This window comes from Macrobrachium rosenbergii, chromosome 14 (genome assembly GCF_040412425.1).
Source record: "Macrobrachium rosenbergii isolate ZJJX-2024 chromosome 14, ASM4041242v1, whole genome shotgun sequence".
In the NCBI taxonomy this organism is placed as follows: domain Eukaryota; kingdom Metazoa; phylum Arthropoda; class Malacostraca; order Decapoda; family Palaemonidae; genus Macrobrachium; species Macrobrachium rosenbergii.
In genome coordinates this window covers 36,283,962-36,304,636 of record NC_089754.1, presented here as the reverse complement: position 1 = coordinate 36,304,636, position 20,675 = coordinate 36,283,962, and the positions used below count along the sequence as shown (strand labels likewise).

The following is a 20,675-nucleotide window of genomic DNA, read 5'->3' as shown; positions in this document are numbered from 1 at the left end:
TCTGCAGTCATTAAAGGTAGACTCATGGAGAAACCTGATCAGTTCTTCCTCCTTTTCCAACGATTTTTCCGGGTTACAATCTTTCGGGATGGCAGAGAAATTAACAGCTATAACTCCCGATATTCACAACCAAGTTCAAGGACGTTAAACAAAACAAATTCAAAATTTCTACTACGGCAGAACATCCCGCTTACCAGGGTGGATTCCAAAACAATGAAGCTAATAACCTTCTTCTTCTTGCATTAAGTTTTCAGGCGCTGCAGTCATTAGATTCATTAAAAAATCCTTTGAAATCAGTAATGCATCATCAGAATTGCCAAAACATTACGATGAACAACTTTATTTATATTAAATTAAAATTCAAATAACGAAACGTTTATCACGGAAGATTGATTGACAGCAATTAGCATCCATCGTGACCTGAATTTTATAGAGGAAAGCAACTATATTCTTTTGCATATCATGACTATATCTTTAACTGTTTTATCTGGGTTTGCAAATTTGCTTTTAGAATAGATATCTGACGGTAAAACTGATCTTGGTATGAAAACGATTTGATAGTTTTAAAGATTCAAACTTAATTTCCTGATGACGACGATAGATTTTTTGTTACTGTGTACAGGCAAAATCCGATTAGATATGCAATAACTTTGAATTGTTCCTTTGTTTTATGACGTATAATGTGCTGCTTATGTGATGTCCTGATCATTAATTGTTTGATATTTTTGCTTGATTTATCTGTTATTTATTTTATGTGTTCTTTAGTTTCTCCCCTTCACATATGGTCAAGCTATTTTGTGGAAACTTGTTTAGCAAGTTAAAGGCCTTTTAAGGATTTCCATATGGAAGTCAGCTCAATTATTTTTCATATATTGCGTGATGACTTATTAAGCATATCAGTTCATTTGTTATTGGTGAGCAAACGATACACTCGTCTGCTCAAACATCTCTCATTGTTTCCCAAAGGTTAAAGAAAGAAAGTGGGAAGGATATACAGAAAACATGCGTTATGGCTAAACTTTTATTTTTCAAACAAATAACATTTTCAGTAACAATAAATATTCTTGACTCCGTCGACATTCAAGTTGACGGTAAAATGAGTATTTTCGTTCACATTATGACCATCTGTTGAAGGCATTTTGGTTAACAGAAACAGAAAGAGAAAAGTAAAACACAGCCAACTGCTACTGAAAGAATGATAGCATTCTTATGTAAAAGATACGTTCATTCATGCACATACATGCATACAAGCGTATAAACAGGTAGTGTAAGCATGCATATGTATAAACGTAAGTATGTATTCTTCCTATATCTGGTACGCAAAGGTATCCAGTTTGACATTAAAAATGTTGGAGATTTTACATCTAGAGTAACATAATAATTCTATAAAGCTAAACCATAATAGGCAAATTATTAATAACAAAAACATCCATCAGGTGGTCGTAATGAACATAATAAAATGGAATAATCATACAAAGAAGAAACTAACAAAATATCAAGAAGAAAATAACTGTATTTAACAGATTAAAACAATAAATCTCAACAGTAATATTTCAGACACTGAAACATAACAACAAAATATACTACATCACTTGACACCCGAGGATATCATTTGAGAAATATTCTAATATGACGAATATTATTTGAAAAATTCCATTTCTATTTACGGTTAGTCAGCTTAGTATTTTGTTTATTACAAACCTACAAGGTCTCAAGTGTATAAATACATATATCCATGCTGTACTGAGAGTAAGTGGCTAGGCATACATATGCACACAGCAATATATATAAATATATAGTATGTATATATATATATATATATATATATATATATATATATATATATATACATACATATATATATATATATATACTATGTAATAACCAAATGGTTCAAAACGTGCATTTTTTCAGCAAATACACTCATTTCGAATGCACCAAACTCCACGGAATTTGTATTTGAAAATATTAAAGAATTCTAAGCGGCCTAAAACAGGTGAAAAAGTCCATGAACACAAAACAAAACAAGAGGTCAGTATTACCTGTCTAGATCAGTGTTACATGTGTTACCTGTCTAAGTGATTGACAGCAGACGGGTTGACTTTCAGGTTTAAATTGAGACTTTTAAATCTTCAAGATGGACGGATTTTTACGACAGCACGATTTCGTGCGGAAGTATAGATTTGGAGGCGGCCGCGAGGCCTACTCCGGCGGTTTTGCGGAAACAATTGTGGTGATTTTTTTGTTGCCTATAAAAAAAAAAAGTGCCTTCAGCTGACTGTTTAAAGGAAATTAGGCTAACATGGACTATCAGTAACTGGGAGGAGATAACACGGTAAAAAAAAAGTGTAAAAAAAATTGGTATAAGAGGGGTGAGGGTTGGGCCATGGTCAACACCGTTTAGACATGGTGTTGACGTGGATTATTCTGTGAAAATACTTGAGGCTAACATGCATTATAAAATAAAAAAAAAACTATAATAGATAAAATATGAATTTTCGAAGGAAAAATTAAGCTAACGCAGACTGAATTTAGGACTAACACAGACTGTTATATATATATATATATATATATATATATATATATATATATATATATATATATATATATATATATATATATATATATATATATATATATATATATAAATTAGGCTAACGCTGACTCTCTCTAAGTATCCACCGGGAAATTTATAGCAAATAAACATGCATCATTAAATGTTCGAATAAACATCGAACTGCAAAGCCACAAACATGAAAAAAGCGAAAACATTCAAATATTTTATCAAATGGTAAAAACAACATAACAACGAGAACCCAATCGTAAAAGATTATTTTTTTCTGTCTTTGTATGAGGAAAGACATCCCCGAAAGATATCACGAAGGAGGAGGAGGGATGTCACTCAGAGTGAATGATGTGTGTTCTCCGTAAATGACGTCAGCGGATGTCAGCCACAGAACGCGGCATCACTGATTTTCTCCGCCATATGTTAAATGGTCACCACCAGTAGCGGATACCTGGAAAAGAGAATCATTATTAGCTTGGAGGTACAACAACAATAATGGCTTGAACTAGATAACAGGAGCCTAGAGAGCATTAGCTTAGAAGTACAACAATGATTTGAACTAGATAACAGTAACCTAGAGGGCATTAGCTTAGAAGTACAACAACAATGACTTGCACTAGATGCCAGTAACCTAGAGAGCATTAGCTTAGAAGTAAAACAACAATGACTTGAAGTAGATGACACTAGGCTAGACAGCATTAGCTTAAAGTACAACAACAATAACTTGAACTACATGACAGTAGCCTAGAGAGCATTGGCTTAGCTAACAATGACTTGAACTAGATGTCAGTAACCTAGAGAGCATTAGCTTAGAAGTAAACAATGACTTGAAGTAGATGACAGTAGGCTAGACAGTATTAGCTTAAAGTACAACAACAATAACTTGAACTTCATGACAGTAGCCTAGAGAGCATTAGCTTAGAAGTACAACACCAATGACCTGAATTAGATGACAGTACCCTAAAGAGCATCACCTTAGAAGTACAACAACAATGACTTGAACTAGATAACAGTAACCTAGAGAGCATCAGCTTAGAAGTACAACAACAGTGACCTGAATTAGATGACTGTAGCCTAGAGAGCATTCTCTTAGCAGGGCAATAGCAATAGCATGAACTAGATGACAGTAGCCTAGGATGGCAAAAAGAACTTGAACAACACGATCATTAGCTTAGAAGAGCGATTACAACAGCATGAAATACATGACAGTGGTTTAGCAGGGAACAACAACATGAACTAGATGACAACAGCTTATCAGGGCCACAACATGAATTAGATGACGATAGCTTAGCGGGAAACAACGTGAACTAGATGACAGTAGCTTAACAAGACAACATGAATAGAAGTTAGTAGCTTAGCAGGGCCACAACAACAACAACAACAACAACAATAATAATAATAAAAATAATAATTTCTTCAATATAAAATATAATCATATTTTTCTGTAAACATCAAAAGAAGGAGGATAATTTTGTTAATCACTGATGGTTGATAACATTCACTGGAAAAAGACTTTACAACAAGTCATTATAAATGTCCCTAAACAGACACATACGTGTTACTTAAGAAATTAGTGTTATTATCAACATGCATTGCCAGGCAATTATGTAATGCACAGACAATGGTGTTATTATGACTATGAAGTAACACATCCTCTTCCTCTCTCATTTAATTGCTGGTTACTTTTATAAACTCTATGAAAACTTAAGTTTTAATGAAGTATGCGTTAGCTGATACATTTGTGCTGCAAAAAATATCAATGTTGATACAGACCTTTATCAGCCGATGTATGTGTGCTGCATATGATATCAGGGTTAATATCAACATGCATTAACATGAATAATATGAAGGCCATTGTACATACATATATGACACATGTATATGATATATATATATATATATATATATATATATATATATATATATATATTAATATATACATACAAATATATATTATATGTGTGTGTATGTGGATGGAAGCGCTCGTATTCTTTCCGTATTTACATGCAAAAAGTTAAGAATGGAAAGTTGTTTGAACGATTATTTAAAACACAAAATCAGACCAAAAAGCAATTTCCAGGTAGAAGACTAAAACAGTGGACAAAATCTGGACAGCTCCTTACAATCATGGTGTCTCGGGAGAGTGGCAGCAGCCTTGTGGTTCAGTAGCATTGCCGTTTGAAGGTTTGTGTTTAATGGTCAGGTAGTCACAGCAGACGAGACAATAAAGGCCTGCTATGGTCTACTGGTATTATACTCTATTTTTGTAGGGCAGAACACTTACAACGAAGAAGGAAAAAGATCTGGGTGGAGAGAGAGAGAGAGAGAGACAGAATAGCTGTAACGAAAAGAAATGAAATTTCCTTCGCCAAAATATGTAATCGGTATATATATATATATATATATATATATATATATATATATATATATGTACAGCATGTATATATATATATATATATATACATATATGTACATATATAAGCGTGCATAAAGTATATATATACATAATATCTATGTATATGCATATACAGTATGCACATACATATATAATGTATATGCATATATATATATATATACATATATATATATATGCATATATATATATATATATATATATATATATATATATATATATATATATATATATATATATATATATATATGCGTATGTGTATCAGGTTACGAAGTATACTCACGGACACGAGCACAGGCGTCTCAGCATTTAACAACGCTTGATATTTTGTAAATATCGTATTTTGTAGGCAACTTCTGTAAAGTCCAGCGCCCTGACTTCATTTCCAGCGCTCATATTCTGTGCATACGATGCTACCTTCCTGTTCAGATGCCCAAAAGAGAGAGACCTTACAGACCTTACAGTTCGTTCGGGTTGCCCCAGGTCCCTCAGTGTGAGGCACCTCTGATGTCTACCAGAGAATTGCTAATGCATCTTCCGGTATATTTTGCATCCTCCAATCCTGGATGGTCTGGGATACATCTTAGATATTTGTCGAGCTTATTCTTAAACACATCTGCGCTCACTCCTGATATGTTCCTCAGATGAGCTGGTAACGCACTGAATAGACGTTGCATTGTCGATGCTGGTGCGTGGTGGATTAATGTCCTGTGTGCTTTCCTTAGTTTTCCTGGTATAGTTTTGGGCACTATTAATCTACCTCTGCCTGCTCTTTCTGATATTTTTAGCTCCATGATGTTTTCGGTAATTCCGTCTATCTGTTTCCATGCCTGTATTATCATGTAGCGTTCTCTTCTTTCGAGACTACATAATTTTAAGAACTGTAGTCTTTCCCAGTAGTCAAGGTCCTTAACTTCTTCTATTCTATTCTATTCTATTCTAGAGAGAGAGAGAGAGAGAGAGAGAGAGAGAGAGAGAGAGAGAGAGAGAGAGAGAGAGGATAGTGTTTGTTTCACATCCTCTTCCCTCCAACCTAGAGAGAGAGAGAGAGAGAGAGAGAGAGAGAGAGAGAGAGAGAGAGAGAGAGAGAGAGAGAGAGAGATTCATTATTTTATTTGCATTCTCCTTCCCTTCCATAATTGCTCTCTCTCTCTCTCTCTCTCTCTCTCTCTCTCTCTCTCTCTCTCTCTCTCTCTCTCTCTCTGTTATAAATATCCTCTGTCTCTTTCTTGACAGAGAGAGAGAGAGAGAGAGAGAGAGAGAGAGAGAGAGAGAGAGATCCTCTGTCTCTTTTCCCCCATTTTCTCACCTTGAGAGAGAGAGAGAGAGAGAGAGAGAGAGAGAGAGAGAGAGAGAGAGAGAGAGAGAGAGAGAGGAAGCGTACCGCCTGCCTCTGGACCGTTAACCCGCTCCTCACAGCACATTATTGGCGCATGTTTACCGGAATACTGCACATAGCACATGTTACTCGCGCCGACTTCGCAAATTACATTGACGCCTAAATGTGCAGAACATTATCTTCGAGGAACTCGGGTTAACCAACGAGAGGTCTCGGGCGGCGCTCTTCTTTCTCATACTGCACGCAAACTCGCACTTCGGAGATCGTAAAGTAACCGGTAATGCTTGCACACACTCACACACTGCTTGTGACTGTTGCATGCATTACGAGAACATTTAATTCTCTCTAACGGACGGAAGAGGTTTTCTTGTGTTATGCGATACCATCGTGACCTAGTTCATTTCTCTCTCTCTCTCTTTGTTGGTAGGCAGATGATAAGACAATACACCCCTCTCTCTCTCTCTCTCTCTTGTAGGCAAATGATAAAACAATACACCTCTCTCTCTCTCTCTCTCTCTCTCTCTCTCTCTCTCTCTCTCTCTTTGTTTGTTTGTAGGCAGATGATAAGACAATACACCTCTTATCATTCTGTTTGTAGGCAGATGATAAGACAATTACACCTCTCTCTCTTTGTTTGTAGGCAGATGATAAGACAATACACCTCTCTCTCTCTCTCTCTCTGTTTGTAGGCAGATGATAAGACAATGCACATCTCTCTCTCTCTCTCTCTCTCTCTCTCTCTCTCTCTCTCTCTCTCTCTCTCTCTGTCTGTCTGTCTGTGTCTCTCTCTCTGTTTGTAGACAAATGATAAGACAATACATCCAGTATAAATAAAGCATACTTCAGTTTATGAAACCTTTCGTTTTATAAACATATCGCTATTATGGCGAATTTTATAAAATGGTTTGAATAGGTTGTCGTTCATGTATGTCATTGTTCCTCTGATTAATTTTTTTTTCATCTTAATATTTTCTCGAAAGTGATTTTGTTAGATTTCAATCTGCCGAGAAGTATCTTAAGCTTGATTCAATAATATAACAAGCACCTTTACTTAATATAAGGAAACCATGCTTAATGCACTTACCTGACTGTATGGTTTCATGATAATGTAAAGCACTTTGATTAAACCTAGCAGATTTTTTTTACTTATTATCAATTTATGAAAGTTTTAGGATGAACGTCATGTTACTGTAATATATTTACATAAATTGTCTACATATTGACAAATGGCGAGTCTCAATAAAAAAAAAACCACGTTTGGATAATTAATTTGTTTCTGTACCCCGTTTTGATAGAATAATTTTTCATAACATCAACCCCATGAATAGCTTGAGAGAGAGAGAGAGAGAGAGAGAGAGAGAGAGAGAGAGAGAGAGAGAGAGAGAGAGAGAGAGAGAGAGAATAAAAACTGGAATGTTCCAGAAATGTTTGCAATTACTGAAATACCTCTTTATGTTTTCCAAATGACTTTTAATTTGAATGACATCACACCTTACAAGTAATTATGTACTAATTAAGTGTACTGTCGTAATTATAAAATAATAATAATAATAATAATAATAATAATAATAATAATAATAATAATAATAATAATTATTATTATTGTTAATATTAATACAATAGATACACTTAAAAATAAAGTTCTTTTCATTTTGCATTTTAATATCTGGTCTGCAATAGAATGTGAAATAATAATAATAATAATAATAATAATAATTCTTTAATAATTTTTTATTTTACATTTTAATATCTGGTCTGCAACTATAGAATGTGAAATTTATAATAATAATAATAATAATAATAATAATAATAATAATAATAATAATAATAATAATAGATATATACCATAAAATGCTTTTCATTTCACATTTTAATATCTGGTATGCAACTATATAACGCGAAATTTTTAATAATAATAATAATAATAATAATAATAATAATAATAATAATAATAATAATAAAATGCTTTTCATGTCACATTTTAATATTTGGTCGACAACTACAAAACCTGAAACACCTCTTCAAATCATATAATTTTAGAATGAGGCATCGAAATTGAATAGATTCTAGTCTTGTTCTTGTAGAGACATCCAAGAATAAGTTAAAACACAAAGAAGAAGAGAGACACCAAGAAGTCACAATAAAACCCCCAACTTTGTTATTTATCTTAAACCAAATCTAGGATACACATCCAAGAATAAGATGAAATACAAAGAAGAGAGACACCAACCAAATCACACACATAAAAAGCCCGACTTTGTTATTATCTTAAACCAATTCCAAAATACGCAGAATCTTGCACTGCATGGAAGCCAGACTCGATCTGACGTCACAGCAGAGAATCTCCCGTTGCCATGGCAACGCGAAATGTTTTCCCGACGACAAGAGGAGGATGCACACGTGAGTTCGGTTTTCTCAAAGATGAGAGAAGCTGCGAGCGGAGCATCATTTTCTCTCATTTTTCGTTCTCTCGGTTTAATTTGCCTTCTCTCCATAACCCCGATTGTTCCAGAAGGTCGCAAGATCTCATGATCAAAGAACGTTGGCTAATTATGGCGTATATATAAATCTTAAGATGACTTGAGAGGATTTTCTCTTTTGTTAACATATTATTAGGCTTTCATTATTTTCTGTGTATTGGTGTACACGCAAACAACACTTAAAATGACTGAGTTATTGTTTTTATTTTTTTCAGTTTTCACCTACCCTGAACTATCTAAGGTATTAGACTGTTTGACCTTTATATATATATATATATATATATATATATATATATATATATATATATATATATATATATATATATATATTTTATTTTAGACATACATACAACTTCTATAAAGTACTTGTGTGATCTTTCTGAGCTAATTCCTGATTTATGTTTTCTACCTCTATACAATGCGCTTTAATGTATAAAACTAATCGCTATACATGAGGAATCTTCGGCAATTTTAACAATTTATGCAAGAAAACTTATGTGTTTGCATCTAACTGCTGCTACCGTTAAAAAAAAAAAAAAAACTTTTACCTGACCTTCGAGATAATGGGCAAAGTTGCCCGACCTGATTTCTTGTAATTAGATTCGCCGTCGATCTGTGACGGGTAGGTCATATATCACAACTGCCACTTGCTTCTCCTCTTGTCTTATCTGATATTTTGACCTTTTGACCTGAGAAACTCTGAGAGACCTAAGTTACTTGCGTCCTGTATATTCCAATGTGATCTGTGAAAGATAATTATTCTTTAAACTTCACTGTTTTCTTGACTTGCCCATCATGTGCGCTGCAATGTTCATTGTTATTTTGAAGGGACTGCTACAGTATCAGCAGAAACAGGATAGGCGTCGTGACAATGGATCACTATATGCATCTGTACATATGACAAATGGAGTGTAATCCAGATGAAACGGAATGGAAAGCTGCGCTTTGGAGCACCGTTTACCCAGCACAGTGGCCCTGTTATGACTGAGCAGAACTGGCAGATGCTGAACTGTACAACTGTGCCTTTAAATAACTGTTACCTCCTGACCCTTACCCAATCTGGCATTATCTGACTTCCATCCATTTCATGAACCCAAATGTCACCTGCTTGATCACCATTTTGAGGGAAATAACAAGTTATCCTTTCTCTAGAGGAACATTTGGAAGCGGGTTAACAGTTCCTGAGCATCGGTAGATCAAACGCATTGAACCTGAATGGGGAATAAGCTTAAAAATAAGGCAAAAAGTAACTGTCTTCCATTTGATGCGTTCTGATGCTTCAAAGACTTTTTTGAATGGCCCTCATATATATATAATTATATATATATATATTATATATATATATATATATATATATATATATATATATATATATATATATAATGTTTCAAATAAATTCTTGCAGTATACTGACATATAAACAATCAAATTCTGAGTCGCCGTCCAACAGGAATTTTAAACGGCCTTTGTAATGGAGTCGGCAATCTGCTGCGTTGAAGTATTATCACCGCCTGTTGCTATGAGATCCTTTCGAAAACATCAGTTCCTGAAAGGATCTGAATTGTTATAAAAGCCAGGGGAACTGAAGTTTGTTATTCTAGGTTATTTAGTCACAGTTAACATCAGGTCAGAACTCAGACACAAACAATTGTTGATTTTTCAATAACCAACGTAGGCAAAATAAAAATCTCTTCAAATTACTTTCAATCTTTGTTCACAAGAAGCTTCATTGGGGTGACATTGATGCGTTGAAATAATAAGCATTCACCCACTTAGCTTTAGGGAATAAATAAGAGAGCGGGATTTGAGCAACAGGATTTCATACATACAGTACTGTATATTTGTATTTATATATGGAATCACTGAAGTTATAAGCTATAAGGTCAGTGAAACATTTAGGATAGTTTTCTGAGTTCCATCAGAGTTACTTCTGTAAGTATCATCAAGTAACCTGTAATTCTTTTGCTTCAGTCACTAGGGACATATTAATATTTCAGCAGGCCCTATTGTTTAAGAACTATTAATGATAGTGACTATTAATGAAAATGACCGAGGACTGCTTGATCTGACTAAAAAAAAAAAAAAAAAAAAATTGCATGAGTGTGTTTCCGGCACTTTTGCCAATTTCTTAAAATTGATGAAAGAAAAAGACTTTCCGTTTTCATCACTGCAAAGACGAAAATAAGATCTCCTCATTAGCAGCTCGACAACAGACCAAAAATGACCGCGCGAGACAAAACACTGTTTCGAAAGGTTGCTCGAACCTTCCCAGGCAACCGAATCATTCTTGCTTCAGTGGTTCGGTCTGGGCGAATCCTCCTGTCCAAGATTCACGCCCGTCGGTTCGGAAACTGAGAGAAGACTTATCCAGACCTATCTAGAGACAGACTCATCTGGAGACATACTCATCTAGAGACAGACTCATCTGGAGACAGACTCATCTAGACACAGACTCATCTAGAGACAGACCCATCTGGAGACAGACTCATCTAGAGACAGATTCATTTAGAGACAGACTCATCTGGAGACAGACTCATCTAGACACAGACTCATCTAGAGACAGACCCATCTGGAGACAGACTCATCTAGAGACAGATTCATTTAGAGACAGACTCATCTGGAGACAGACTCAACTGGAGATGGGAAACGATAAAGCAAGAGCAGAGGTGATATATTCAAGAGAAAAACTCTCCTCCGAACGAGTGTAAATATGTATGCGAGATGCAAAGGATGACGCTTTCAAATCTGTGTATCTATTAATTTATTAATCTATTTTTTCTTTTTTAATGACTGATCTCTTCTTTCTGTATTTCCTGTTATCTTCTGTAACTTCTTTCAAATGAACGCCATATTCTTTGGAAGCTTGAATTTCAAGTCAGTGACCCCTATGGCTTTGTTCCATATGGATAGGGGTTTATCTTCTGAATAATAATAATAATAATAATAATAATAATAATAATAATAATAATAATAATAATAATAATAATAATAAATTTGTTTCGATGCAAATCCTACCAAGCGTGCTTTTTGAGGTAGTTTTGAAACATTATGGAAAATTAAATAAATAAAAGTAATATATATGTAACGGCCAAATGATGGTAATCTGGTTGTCTTTGTTTCTTAAGAATTAAAGCAAGTCTGGAAATATTAGTGGTTAGTTGTAATTCATTTCGAGAAGCAACAAGAACGAAAACTATTTATTATTATAATTATTATTTTTCCCTTGGTTAAATGTGAAGCGAGCTGTATTCAGTAGATTGCAAAAAGAAAAAAAACCAGTAGTAGTACTAATAGTAGTAGTAGTAGCAGTATTTGGTATAAAGATGTAGTTGTAGAAATGAATATAGGTATTACTTATGACATTTTCACAATTAGCAATCAAACGAGTCTCAATTTATGTCATTTTTTCTTTGGTTAAACTGAAGAATGTCACAGATCGTAAAGTATATAAAAAAATAATGACGGTAATAGCAATGCAGAAGTAATAGTAGTAGCAGTGATCTTACTTAATAATATATGAGCAAAGCTGACGTTGCGTAAATAATAAACGCCTTAGCCTCTGATATATTCCCCGTTATTTCCAGCGATAATATAGTGATAAGAAAAAGCATTACAGACATTTGCTGTTATCCTCCTACGTATCGATTTTGTACCGAAACAAGCAGTTCGAAATTGGTAACAAAGCTGAGGAGGAGGCGGAAGAGGGGAGGGGAGGGGAGGAGGAGGAAGGGGAGGGAGGGGAGGGGGAGGTGGAGATGTCTCTATCACATTGCCTTCCAATATAATCTTCTCCGTTTCAGTGGCGAGCTATACACACACTCACTCAAACTACCACGTCCACACCGTAGTCAGCCTCTTATACGACTGGAACGAAACATTTCAAAGACTGAATAATGAATAATAAGACAGGACACCATTCTACTGAGGTAAAATTGTATGCATCTGGAACTTCTTTCCCTCTCCTTCAACATTTTTACATCCGAATAAAACCAGTGGGGAAAAACCAAAGGGGGAAAAACCACTGGGAAAAAACAAGGGCGGGAAACAAAGAAAAGATTGTGTCTGTTTAGAAAAACTCCACTGAACAGAATCTTGTATATGGCACCTCACAGGCTGATAGGTTGACCGGGTACGTACGTGGGAAGGGACAGAGAGAGAGAGAGAGAGAGAGAGAGAGAGAGAGAGAGAGAGAGAGAGTTTGCAATGACTTTTAATGGGGTTCAAAGAAGCGAGCCTTAATGAAGGGGAAGTTTCTGAGTAGGTGGTTTCCAGTTGTGGATTGACTCACCAAGGAAAAAATAAATTTGTGTCTGTTGGATGGATATTGCGCGACAGGTTCATAAGGGCATCCGATTCCAAAGGAAAATATATATATTTTAATTATAATGTCTTGGCATCAAAAGGAAAATACCTTTTTTTACCTAAAGAGTATTGGTATCATGAAGAATAACAATGACAATAAATGGATTACTAAATAAGGGTGCAATAACAATAATAATGTACAGACATCAATAATAATGACACCTAATGCCTATTTTCTCAGAAGGGATGGCACCATGGTGTCCTCACACACCCTTTTCCCCTCCCACCTGTTTTTATTCTTGTGGGGAGGGAGTTATGAATGTGGTAACATTACAATTAAGATATTTCCCTACAATTACCACTTTTTGGGCTTTCTGCAAGTTTCTGGGTGCGAAATTCTAGAGACGAACAGGTTTATTTCATATTGTATTACTACAGAATTATTAAACTAAAAAAATGAAATTTTAGTTTGGGATGATTAATCCAAAAAAGAAAAAAGAAATAAATAAAAATAAAATAATCCTGTTAAAAATTAGGCATGACTGAAAGAGCCATCAGGGTGATGCATACTGTTCTCATCTACTGTTACTTCTAATAATAATAATAATAATAATAATAATAATAATAATAATAATAATAATAATAACAAAACATTTTAGAATGACAAGTCATGCTGGAAAAACCCCTCAACTTTCGGACGTTTCAGTTACCACTGAAATATTAATATTTAAAAAATTAAACAGATAGACATATCCTGACACAGGTACATTGAAAAACGATTTGGAAGAAATTTATCACCCATTTTTGCTTGCCTAAAAAAAAACTGTGGGGGAACGTGACGGCAACAGGGCATTAAATAACACTTCAGAACTTTCCCTCCCCAATCATGGTCCTATTGTGTTGCTAATTTTGAAGTTGTCTTGAAATCTGTCGAGTTATTCAGCGCCAAAGTCCTGACAAAAATAAATGAATTAAATGTAAAAATAATGTAATATTACGCGTAGGGTTACAGAGGACTTACAGTAATGAGCGACATTGATCTCAACATCTTCGGAAAGATTTTTGTGTCCTTATCTTCTCATCTAAATTATATTCGGATTTGTTGCATTTTTTCGTTACCAATTACTTTTATTGTACTCTGAAATCAGGACAAACACTCATTAATACTCGTGCTGTTATGAACGTTTAAAATAAAGCGATGATGATACAATATTTCTTTTACATGTTACTGTTAATGAGATATATTTTCCACTCAGTATGGCAAGTAAGCATTGGCAACTGATGCATAAATTACGTTAATGCAATACCATATTTCTGTTTCGAAGTTGTCTTTAACAGATTAGCTTGAGATAGGTCGGGTTAAATTAGTTCTGTAATTTTTATGTTTTCTTCGCTGCAAATGATGAACAGGAATTGTGAACAGGCTGTATATATATATATATATATATATATATATATATATATATATATATATATATATATATATATATATATATAATATATATATATATATATATTTTGTCTACAGTAATATTAATTATGTAGTTTGTTTCTAATTTAAATGTAGGGCATTTCGTCTTCTTTAAAAATTCGTTAGGAACATGGGTAGACTTATCGTGCCAGTTGCTTAGAATACCACTCATGAAGACGAATGTCTGTTTATTCTTATTAAAATTGGCGTACTGCATGGTGCTTTGCTATGCCCCCTTTTTCAGGTTTTCTATAGATTAATATACCTTTTCTCAATCTTGTAGATTAATCCATTTTTTCTCCTTCCGGCAGATTAATCCACTTTATCGCTTTCCTGTTTATTAATCCATTTTTTTCTCTTTTCTGTATATTAATCCATTTTTTCTCTTTCCTGTAGATCAATCCATTTTTTCCTTCCTGATGATTAATTTATTTTTTCTCTTTCCTGTAGATTAATCCGTTTTTTTCCTTCTTGTACATTAATCTTTTTTTCTTTCCTGTAGAGTAATCCATTTTTTCTCTTTCCTGTATATTAATCCATTTTTCCTGTTTTCTGTACATTAAGCCATATTTTCATTTTCCTGTAGATTAATCCATGTTTTCTTTTTCCTGTAGATTAATCCGTTTTTTCTCCTTCCGGTAGATTAATATACTTTTTTCTCTTTCCTGTAGAGTAATCCATTTTTTTCCTTCCTGTAGATTAATCCATTTTCCTCTTTCCTGTAGATTAATTCATTTTCCTCTTTCCTGTAGATTACGCCATGTTTTCTTTTTCCTGTAGAGTAACCCAGTTCTCCTCTTTCCTGTAGATTAATCCATTGTTCTCTTTCGGTAGATTAATCCATATTTTCTTTTTCCTGTAGAGTAATCCATTTTTCTCTTTCCTGTAGAGTGATCCATTTTTCTCTTTCCTGTAGAGCAATCCATTTTTTTCTTTTCTATAGAGTAACCCATTTTCTCTCTTTTCTGTAGAGTAATCCATTTTTTCGTTCCTGTAGATTAATCCATTTTTTTCTCTTTCATGGAGGTCGATCCATTCTTTTTTTCTTTTTACGTTCCTGATCAACTATAACTCCCTCGCATACATAATTAATATTGGTTTTATTATATTCAGTACTAGCCTGGAGCTAGAAATAATTAGCCTTATGAATAACCCTTCCCCAGACAGACAGACAAAATACAAAAGTCCTAATTAAAGTGTGCATTATTAAATACTATTCAGAATTCTGATAGTTTTTTCACGATTTTTAATCGATCTACGTCCTTCATTAGAAATAATATCGTCTCATACTGTGATTTATGCAGTTTTTAACTATGGATTTATACAAGTCATCATTTCATTTCCATTATTGTATTGCATTCTGATTGCTAAAATCATATTAGTTTGATCCATTCGTAGTTTCATCTGGCCGTAGACATTTATAACTGAGTTTAGCATCTCTAGTAAGTCATACATGCTCTAGCAAAACAATGCCTTACACACACACACACACACATGCAAATATATATACATATATATAGTGTGTGTGTGTGTATATATATATATATATACATACAGTACATACATACATATATATATGTGTGTGTGTGTGTTTGTTTGTGTGTGTATGTATGTTAAATCAGTATAATAAATGGCTAATCTGCATTTGGAATAACACTGTCCATTAAACATATCTATTTTCACTACGGTTCTAAAGAATTTCCCCTTTCAAATGCGAAGAGCAGCTCAGTAGCACATACTATCACATCTGCCATTTTCATTTATGTTAATTCCCTAATGTTGTAAAAGGGAAAATGACTGACTGATTAACTCGAGCAAGCTAGCGTCACAGCATTGTAAAAGGGGTCCCTATTTGATAAGATAGGAAAGAAAAAACTGGTAATCAAGATATCTAAAGAAACAATCGGATAGAATAGAGTACTGTTTCATCACAAATAGTAATTTCTTGTATTTATGGAGAGCAGTGATTCGTATACATTATCTTCAGTCATATAACTGACTTAAGTTAGCAATTACCTTTATCCAACCTTCTTTGTAAATATCGAATATACGTATTACCTCCTATAGAGAGTACCTCAGCAAGGGACGATTATGACTAATGCTTCTCACCAATCACCAAAATAGCGCTGCGTGATGTCACACACACACACACACACACACACACACACACACACACACACACGCACGCGCGCACACACACACACACACACACGTCACGTCAAAGAGGAGAACCACGGTGGAAACAATGTGTGAAGTGTACCGCGACACAGTTTCTAAGGGACTCTTATGAAGGTGTATTTAGGTGTATCTTATGAAGGTGTATTAGATGTATATTATGAAGGTTTATTTAGGTACATATTATGAAGGCGTGTTTAGGTGTACAGTATATTAGGAAGGTGTATTTAGGTGTATATTACGAAGGTGTATTTAGGTGTATCTTATGAAGGTGTATTTAGGTGTATTTCCTCTCTGGGACACACCGTCATCGTGGATAAGTAGATAAGTGTCATGAAGCGCCGCGGCGGGGTGGGGAGGGGTGGGGTAGGGGCTGTTCAGTTACAGTTTACGAGGGCAAAATTAATGCACCACATATACAGTAAGTTATTATGCCTTCCAACGAACGGAAATGACTAAGCGCTTTCAGTACTGCCATATATTACGAAGGAAAGTCTGTCAGTGAACGCAGGAAAACTACATCAGGGTGCGCACGAGAATGCCATCTTAGTGAACAGGAAGACGGTGAGAGTAATGACCTCACAGTGGTGAATTATGTTTTTTGGGTCAAAAGGGTATTATGGAGTACAGCATTTGGTGCAATGAGCGTTGGTGTAAAAAAAAAGAAATTCACCGGGATTTCGGATGATATTCTAAATAAAACATACGATCAACTAATCAGTTACGGAAAATATAAAACTAAATTGACTAAGAAATTCTCGTAAAAACCTTCTTGGTTACTGCAGTTAGTCTCATCTGTTAAAAACTCGCCATATTGCCACGAAAAACAACAAAATAAGTAAATAAACATATAAATAAATAAATAAAATTGTAAGAGATAATAAGTGAATGCACCATGCAGTGGGCATGCAGATCAATACCAATTAATAACTGTCATGTTCACTTAAATAATTTTGGAAGAATTACGTCAGTACTTTAATGAACTACTTCAGAAAAGAAAATGTATTTCAATTCCATTGACACTAACGGACCCCATTAAAAAAATGAGAAAAGACACGGAACACTTCACGTGAGTAGATAATTTCCTCACGGCGCTGCTGAGTCAGCATTACACCTGAGTCATCTGAAAAGTTCCATTTTAGTTGGGAAAACTCACTCTTTCCGGTTTGTTTCCCATTCTCCCTCATTTACCCCGAAGCTATTTCCGGTTTAAACTGTCTTTGGGCCCCCTGTATAAAATTTCACTTTAATTGGAGGTTTACATGTACACACTAGCACGCACATAAATAATATTTATACAGTGTATATATATATATATACATACATACATATATACATTATATATGTATGTATATAGTATATATATATATATACATATATACTGTATATAAACAATATTACCTTCAATTCTTAATACCGTCGAAGAATTTATTTATGTAATAAATCATTGAGATTATTTACCCAGTTTTTCTCAAAATGCTCAGCGCGATTATAAAGTAGATCTCAGTAACTCACGATGATGACGTCGAGCAGCCTATAACCCAAAATGGACTTCAGACAAGAGAGAGAGAGAGAAAGAGACGAAGGTTAACCTTTTAACAGGAAATATTCTTCCCATGTAAATCTCGCGGTCTGTGGCTAAGTCTGACCCACTTGAGATGTAGAGCGACCGTGTGCCCCTCTCCTAACCCCCACCTGAATCCCAGTCCCCCCTCCCCCGACAAACCACCCCCTAAACATGCCTCCTCCCTCTCGTACGCGTCACTCGAGACCGCTAAATGTTCTAGCAAGGATCTTGGCGTCCGTACAAGTCCGGTAAGTAGAAGAGTTTGGTGTGTGTGTGTGTGTGTGTGTGTGTGTGGGGAGAGGGGAGTTTGAGGGGGGGTGAGTTTGGGGATAGGGGGACTGGGGGAGGGAGGGGGAGGAGAAAGGAGGGGCGGTGGTAGCCGAAGTACGCTGTCATGTGGAAAGAAATGGAGAAGCCACTTTTTAAGATCAATAAGTTTCGGTGAATTTTTCAATATCACTTCATTCACTTATCTGTATTTTTGTCTATTTCATTCTAAGGCACTTCTATAATATCTCATGTTTCCTGACTGATATCTTCCTTTCTACGTTATCCTAATGTGCAAACTGCTTTTGCTTTTCTGCTAATAACACATGTTCTCTGACTGACATTTTCCTTTCTATATTATCCTAATGTGCAAAGTGCTTTCCGCTTTTGCTTCCTTACAGTAACAAATTCCTTACAGTAACGAATTAAACAGCAACTATGAATCTCAAGTGAACAATACACCAGTCATGGCCCTATTAACTGTGATCTTCAGTCAACAGTACACAAGGAGGAATGACAGAGTAACAGTGGTTCTTAAATAATTATGTCAAAAGTTAACCAATCATTATAGGGGGGCCTTAACCACATCACTGAGTCGCTGTACAATATTCACATAAATTCTGGCCGGAGGGACTCGTTCATAAATGTAGCTAAAGGGGCTATTATTATTATTATTATTATTATTATTATTATTATTATTATTATTATTATTATTATTATTCAGAAGATGAACCCTATACATATGAAAAAAGCCCCCACAGGGGCCATCGACTTGAAATTCAAGCTTCCAAAGAATATTAAGATGTTCATTCGAAAGAAGTAACAGAAGGTAATAGGAAACACAGAAAGATGAGGTTTGCTATTAGAACAGAAAAAATACATTAAAATAATTAATACATGGATAAAAATGTGAGTAAAGTATTAAAAAATTAAATGATTAAAATAATCAACGGCACACAGCGAGCAACAAATTACATGTAATTGCACCTTTCAACGAGTGTGCAAGTCAGTATTAATTAATAATTGTTGTATTTACTTAAACAAATTTTTCAAGAGCACAGAAATCGACTTGTCTATATAATTTTTAGCGTGATTTATTCGCTATATAGATATATTTGATTTTGTTAACCACTGGAAATTCGTCAGAACTCATCCTATATTGCATTTCTCAACTGACCTCGAGCGATAATTCTGCTATGTGTAAGAACAGTGATTGAGCTTCTTTCGTACGTACGAGTATTTGAGCATAAAAAGATAATACGAATAGGAGGCAGCAAAATCCGGGAGAGAATTGCAATTTTCTTTAGAAAAATAAAAATTAAGAAAATTACAAAGAGGGACGAACAAAAAATTATGCAACTTTTTTTGAGAATACATCTGTGATGGCTGGTAGGTAAAATCATTCAACTGCGTTGAATAGGGAGTACGATAATATCCAGACGATATTAGTTTTAACCTATTCCTCTCTTTCTGCCTCTCCCTCTATTATATAATATATATATATATATATATATATATATATATATATATATATATATATATATATATATATATATATACATGTAAACACACACATATATATAAAACTCGAAATTTATAGCCGGGAAGAACACCCAAAAAATTACACACCAGATATAGGTGAGTGGCGCCGGGTATGCATGGTGACCGATGTATTGCTGACATATTGGGTATATGAGGTCAGGTCAAGGTGGGTGAACATGACAGTGACTTTTAACTGTTTTTTCTGAGGAGTTTGCCCTGTCCCTTGTATGTGAAAATGACTGATATAAATATATATATATATATATATATATATATATATATATATATATATATATATATATATATATATATATATATATATATATATATATATATATATATACATATATATATATATATAATATATATAAATATATATATATATATATATATATATATATATATATATATATGTGTGTGTGTGTGTGTGTGTGTGTGTGCATGTGCGTGCGCATGCGTTTGTGCTTCTTCAAGTAGGAGAATTGCTGGGGTTTAAACCAAAATTAGCTGACTCATTCTGTGAACCGAGTAATGAGGACAAGCTTCTTCAGTC

At 34.4% G+C, this 20,675-nt stretch overlaps 2 protein-coding genes across 2 annotated transcripts in view; one reads left to right on the top strand and one right to left on the bottom strand.

Moving 5' to 3' along the window:
* Window positions 1-20,675, top strand: part of LOC136845929 (uncharacterized) — a 151,177-nt gene that overhangs the window by 15,108 nt on the left and 115,394 nt on the right. The window lies entirely within an intron of this gene.
* Window positions 2,657-20,675, bottom strand: part of LOC136845927 (uncharacterized) — a 300,929-nt gene continuing 282,910 nt past the window's right edge. Inside the window, exon 5 of the mRNA XM_067116420.1 lies at window positions 2,657-3,017. Coding sequence (XP_066972521.1) covers window positions 2,990-3,017 — 28 coding nt within the window. The 3' untranslated portion in view covers window positions 2,657-2,989. The remainder of the gene's footprint in view (window positions 3,018-20,675) is intronic.